General features: G+C 43.3%; 1 protein-coding gene across 1 annotated transcript in view; it reads left to right on the forward strand.

The window, feature by feature from the left end:
- Positions 1-5,068, forward strand: part of adat1 (adenosine deaminase tRNA specific 1) — a 9,402-nt gene extending 4,334 nt beyond the window's left edge. Inside the window, exons 6-9 of the mRNA XM_005751213.1 lie at positions 1,291-1,436; positions 2,041-2,140; positions 2,227-2,313; positions 3,911-5,068. Of these exons, the coding sequence (XP_005751270.1) occupies positions 1,291-1,436; positions 2,041-2,140; positions 2,227-2,313; positions 3,911-4,043 (466 nt within the window). The 3' untranslated portion in view covers positions 4,044-5,068. The remainder of the gene's footprint in view (positions 1-1,290; positions 1,437-2,040; positions 2,141-2,226; positions 2,314-3,910) is intronic.
- The last annotated feature ends 922 nt before the right edge of the window (positions 5,069-5,990 follow it).

Here is a 5,990-nt window from a genome sequence, read left to right on the forward strand (position 1 = left end):
AAAGGGGAGGTTATTGCAAGCTGCACAAGAAGTTTTAGTGCACAGGCATATTAATAAATCAGACACAGAAAAGAGGAACTGAATAGAAGAAGTTTTGTGTGTAATGAAACTGTGTGTGACATCGAGAGGTACATAAATAACCTGGCTTCCTGTTTTCTGCTTGAGACTGGCTGATGTGAGCAGGCGTTTCTGTGTGTGCTCAGTCTCCATGTCCCGGGATATGTAAGATTAAAGATCATTTTTTAAAGTAAAAGACCACTTTTGAGCCGTGTCTTTTTGGCCCTAAGAATCAAAAGAACCGTTTTTAACAGTGGACACTTCCTTTTTAACCTTGTGTGAAACCGCAAAGGTAAAAATCTGCATTTAATTAGAACGTCACTCAGTGGGTTCTTACATGTTACTTTAACCTTAAAAATGAACAGATCTTTGGGGCTTAATTTTCCAAGCTACTGCATTTAAACCAGTCAGTTACCAAGTACACAGATTTAGAGGAGAGCTGCTGGTAATGGGTGTGGCTGAAGAGGAAGCGGGCTTAGCCACCCTGGCAAGCACGCCTTCAGGATCAGCATCCGGAGGGCTGAGTACCAGTTTGAGCTGGGTGAGTCTCCTCCCTGGCTCCATCTAAGCTGTGTTTGCCTACTGGGTAATGCTCATGGGATTCAGAGATTAGGACTTTTAAACAGAGCCAGTTCCAGACCTTCCTGTATTTGGGATTCCTGGTCAAAAATTCCCACTAACACACTCCTACATTCCCAGAAATGTTGAAGCTGGTATAGTTGCAAAGGGTGAGCCAGCATCATATTAAGCCCCATGGATTAAGAATGGGATGTCACTCAAGTTCATATGCACGTGAAAGCAGACGAGCAAATACTTAAGACAGCATAGTGTTCTTGTTGCAGTGTGCATGTTGGACAGGCACCAACTGGTGCTGGTTTAAAAACCAGTTCCTTGGGCCGTATAACCAGGATATCTTTCCTTTATCTGCCTTCTGACAGCCTAACATCTGTAATCGGGCTAAGTGGTTACATCAAGGTAGCTGTCAGTTTGTGTGATTATCACTTATTCACACAGACAATGAACTCTTTCACCCATGAAGATAATGCATTTTGACGCCTCAGTATGCAACAATAAAGAACTGCTTTGATATCACTTTAATCATGTGGGAATTTTCTAGCTGCTAAATTCTGTGGAATTTAGTGGAAAACCTGCAGCACTGCAGGTGTTAGGCAGTGAATAGTCTTCATCAAATCAGACCACACTCAATTAAATGCAGTGCTTCTGTGCCGTCAGGTGCGCCTGTGTATCGGACCTCCCTGCCGGTTTCGCCGTACGTCCGCCCGAGCTGCTCCAGGCCACGTTGGAGTTTCCTTTCAGCCAAGCCCAAACTGAGCTCCAGCACCAGGCCGGCCAGGGCCGCATCTCCCCCTGCGGGGCAGGTAGGACTGTCCACGTGAAGTTAAAATAATTGTGAATGAGAAGAAATGTTTTGAATGAATACTCATTTCCTGTCTGTTTACAGCTTTCACATTCAGAGCTTTCAGAAAGATTCTGCAAATTATTTGTAAGTGCCAAAAAACTAGATGTCAACACTTGACATCAACCATCGACTATACCTAATTTAGTCATCTCAAAGAAGCCACACCCACCTGCAGCTTAGACCTTCTGTTTGTGAGGATCACCCAATCGGGAAATTGCTTTAGTTCCTCCACTAAAGCAAGTGGAGGAACTGAGCATGAGATGAGAAAGGATTTCAGATCAAGAGTATCTGCTAGACTCAGGGAGTCTGCCTCGCTGCAGGCCTCTCTCAGTTTAGGTCCAGTTTGCAGCTGTCTCTTTCTGTTAATGGTATCAGTTTTTTAATAATAATAATAATAATGTATACTTTATTGATCCCCGTGGGGAAATTCCTCTCTGCATTTAACCCATTCACTCAGTGAAGCAGTTTTTACGGTTTCAATTAAAGTTTTAATTGTGTTTAAACTGCTCCAGCACTGAGCTGCAATCTCGGCGTGTATCTGAGGTTTGCTCCCTGTGTTTCAGCCATCAGCTGGTGTAACGTAACAGAGCAGCCACTAGATGTCACCGCTAACGGCTACAAACACGGAGTCACCAAGAAGGCCCTGGGAACAGCAAAAGCCAGGTAGAACCAACCCACTGTCATCATACATGAGTACCATGTGAGTTTGCTGTGTTCTCAAACATCCCGGCGTGCTTCTCTGATTTCAGATCTCTTCTGTGCAAATCAGAGCTTTTTCATTCCTTCTTGTCTTTGGTGTCGGCCACCGATCCCTCGGCTCTCCCCGACTCTCTCAGGTAACAAACAATTGGCTCTTTCAGAAACTCGCTGCAGCTTTTGAAAACGCTCCAACGAGAGCTGCAATATTTGAAGAGCAGTGCAGCTTCTCTCAGTTTGTGCAACTCTCATTCACATAAAACTACGTGCACCAATCACTAAGGAAATGTTCACATCACTGTGAAATGTTCATTACTGGAAATCGTGTTATGCAATCTGACTGTTACGCTCGTATTAAACAGGTGGGGTTGGTTTGAATTCCTCGGTCTTAGATTTCCAGCCTGCTGTGGGTTAAAATGTTGTGTGTGCACTTTTTCAGACTTGTGTGCTATGCTGCTGCTGATTGGCTTCATGTTTACTGATCACTTTATGAAGTTATCAGGTGATTTTTGATTTTTTTTTTTGTATTAAGCTTTCGTATTAAGGTTTCATCAAACAGTGACCTTTAGCTTGCACTGGAGCAAGTTTGTAATCGAGTCTGAAGTGACTGAGCTCAGAGTTAGCAGCTTCTCCAAATCTAAGGCCATGTGGATCTCACATGCACCAGGTTAGGTGGAGAAGGGTGCTGTGTTCTGTTCCTTACCTCACTTTTGGCCATGAGTTCTGGGTAGCGGCTGGACTTCTGCAGGTTTCGGGCTCTCCTTTAGAGATGAGCTGAGGATGTGGTGTCCAGCTGTGAGGAGATTAAAGGGCCAATCCAGGACATGCTGGAGGTACTGTTTCTCTCAGCTGGTGCCTTTGTTCTGCTCTCATTTTGTTGCCTGTTAAACTATGGCTAAAACCACCACCGTGGTGCAGTCATGCCAGGCTGTTGCCAAATAAAGGACTGTCCAAGGCTGCTGCGGTTTCATGTTGCACTCGACAGGAATCTGTAAGGTTTTTTTTATGTGAAAATTGGTCCTTGCAGTTGAATCCCTGGCTGTGTACTTATATTAAGTCTGTCACACGGCTACTTTGTTTGCATCGTCTTTGTTTTTGGAGATCCTGTCACATAGTGTGCTGTGCTACATTTATGTGGAAGACTGGCTTCAGGATGACAGTAGGTCTCCTGAAAATGAATCTGAGAAAATGAAACTCTGATGACTAACAATGGAGGACAAAGGTCCTTGTGTTTGTCAGAAAACCTGATACGGCCCACACACAACAGACATATTGTAAACACTCACACTCAGCTCAGCACAATGACAGGACTTAATGACAAAGGTACGTCCGAGGAGGAGAAACGGCAGACGAAGGAGGAAGTTGCAGCTGAGGGAAATCAATCGTTAATCTGCCTTTTGAGAGCCAGTCCTGATCACTTTATCTACAAGATGTTCTTCTTTACTACAGTGGCTCAAGTAACCACGGTAACCAGCAGATATTTGAACAATCTGTTCCTCCTATCTAACACACAGTAATCCACTTTCTCCCTTTGAATGATGTATCTTGAATCTTTATTACAGAACTTAAACTTCAGCTCATTTTACACGCTAACAGGTTGTAGCAGCAATCTGCACGAACAGTTTCAGCCAATGGTTTTTTTTTTTTGTACTTCTGTAGTGGTTTAAAAGTAACTTAGAGTAATAATTTTTGCTTCTTGCTTTACATCGAGGATTTTCTTTTCTTACATGTGTCCAGGAAAGCAGAGCTGCAGACCTACTGGGACTACAAGCAGGCCTCCCAGTCGTACCAGCAGGCCTGGCAGCAGCTGCGCAGTCAGGCATTCCCTCTGTGGCCGCGCAGTGACAGAAACCTCCTCCTCTTCCACTGACAACTCACTCTCGACAGGCTTGATGACAAAGCAGCTTTGTTGTAGGAGAAACTCAGAGGTCAAGGGTCGCCCAAGATTTGACCTTGTGAAACTTTGATTTCAAACATGCTGCAGAGAACAGAGAGGAAACTTGTCCTTTTAATGAAAGGACAAGCTTGGCTTCTTTAATTTGCGCTGTCTTTTTCCTCTCTTCCTGTGTGTGTGTTGGCTCAGCTGGTCTGCTGTGCAGGTTCGCCTCAGCAGGACACTCTGCGCTGTCACGCTGTTTGAAACTGTTGGTAATGCAGCACACACGATGGCTTATTTTCACAGTGCATGTCATGGCTCCAGCTGCCTGGTGTTCTTAAAAGCGCACAGCCATTTATACCTGCACAGGAAAACACAGCCTCCAGTCTCACTCCTAGTTTGAATGCGTCCTGCACTAAAAACATGAAGATACTCCTGAAGTCCCAGACTATGTCAAAATTTGGAATCAAAGGAATTGCTTTAGTTGGTTTATCAGGTTGAACTGGCAAACTCTGGGAAAAGCTTTCTAATTTCATCGTAAGGAAACGACCAGCAGTTACTTTCTGGCAGTGGTTTGAACCCTGCAAAGATGTTTTCGCACCAGTTTGTTAACTCGGCCTGTGTAGGACACATTGTTGTGAAGAAAAAGGTAAAGCTGCACATTTCTGCACAAACAGTTAGGTCGTTCATTCAGGACCACGGTGCAGGGACAGAGGATCAGTTCAGTTGGTGATGTGGCTCAGCTGATTCCTGCTATTTCCTCTCTGCTAATGACAAACAGCACATGGCGGCTTATGTCCAGGATGCCTTCAATTTTCTCATTCTTCAGCGATTTTGAGCTGTTTTCGTCACATCAATCGTAGAGATGTAGAGAACTGGGCTGCAGACATCAGTGCAAGCTCGTCTGTAGCTCAGGGGAAAAATAACCACAGGTCGTGGCATATGGCTGCCTCTCCCTGCACCTGGTTTCTTCCTGGTAAAAGGGAGTTTTTCCTTCCCACTGTCACCAAGTGCTTGCTCATAGAAAGCTGTGTGTTTTCTCTGTATTATTATAGAGTCTTTACCTTTCAATATAAAGCACCTCATTGTGTTTTGTGTGCTTTATTAATAAAATTGAATTAAATTCTTTATATCCTGTTTTTAAATATATGGATAGTTGCATAAATAAACCTGAGGTTAATGCAAGTTTTCGGTTGGATTTTTTTCCTTGGCATGAGGGGATTCATTGTAGTTCTTTTCCATTAGAGAGAAAGCTGATGTTTCCAGAACTGCACAATTCAATAATCAGATGAATAAAAGCACTAGAAGCCAAGGGAAAACAATATCAATCATATTTTAGATTCAAGAGAATCTTTTAACAGCTTCATAATTTTAGTCTGTGAGCGTTGGACTAATACAGAAAAAGCAGAGTTTTATATTTGAAGTATTGATTCAGCCCAGGAGGTCCGATTAAACAGACCTTACAGGAAAACTGAACCAGGGGCAAACGCTCACTTCTTTAGACACACCTTGACCCCTTTTGCCTTCAGAGGTGCCTTAATTCTGTGTGGCATTAATTCGACAAGGTGCTGGAAACATTTCCTGAAGAAAACCACCCACAGTCACTTAAATCACCCATTCTGATGCCCAGTTTAATTGTGCGCCTCTGCCTCGGACCCCCTTACATGATCATGTAGTGTTTATGTGTATGAAGCATTAAAAATAGGGACACAGCTGTGAAACTCTACAGTGCAACCACCAAGTCAAAGACCACACCGTAAATTTTACATTAGTTTTTATTGGTCAGGTTTTCCAGCTACCTTCCCTTTATCAGATATCTAAAATTGATTTATGTCTTTAAGATATGTTTTATATTCGTACAACACTGATGAAATAAGAATTACCAATGCATATTGCACAACATCAGACAGTGAACCAGCTTTGTGGAGCGCAGACATGAAA

The sequence above is a fragment of the Pundamilia nyererei genome, unplaced genomic scaffold (assembly GCF_000239375.1).
Source record: "Pundamilia nyererei isolate P.nyererei 1_Seehausen unplaced genomic scaffold, PunNye1.0 scaffold00303, whole genome shotgun sequence".
NCBI lineage: Eukaryota > Metazoa > Chordata > Actinopteri > Cichliformes > Cichlidae > Pundamilia > Pundamilia nyererei.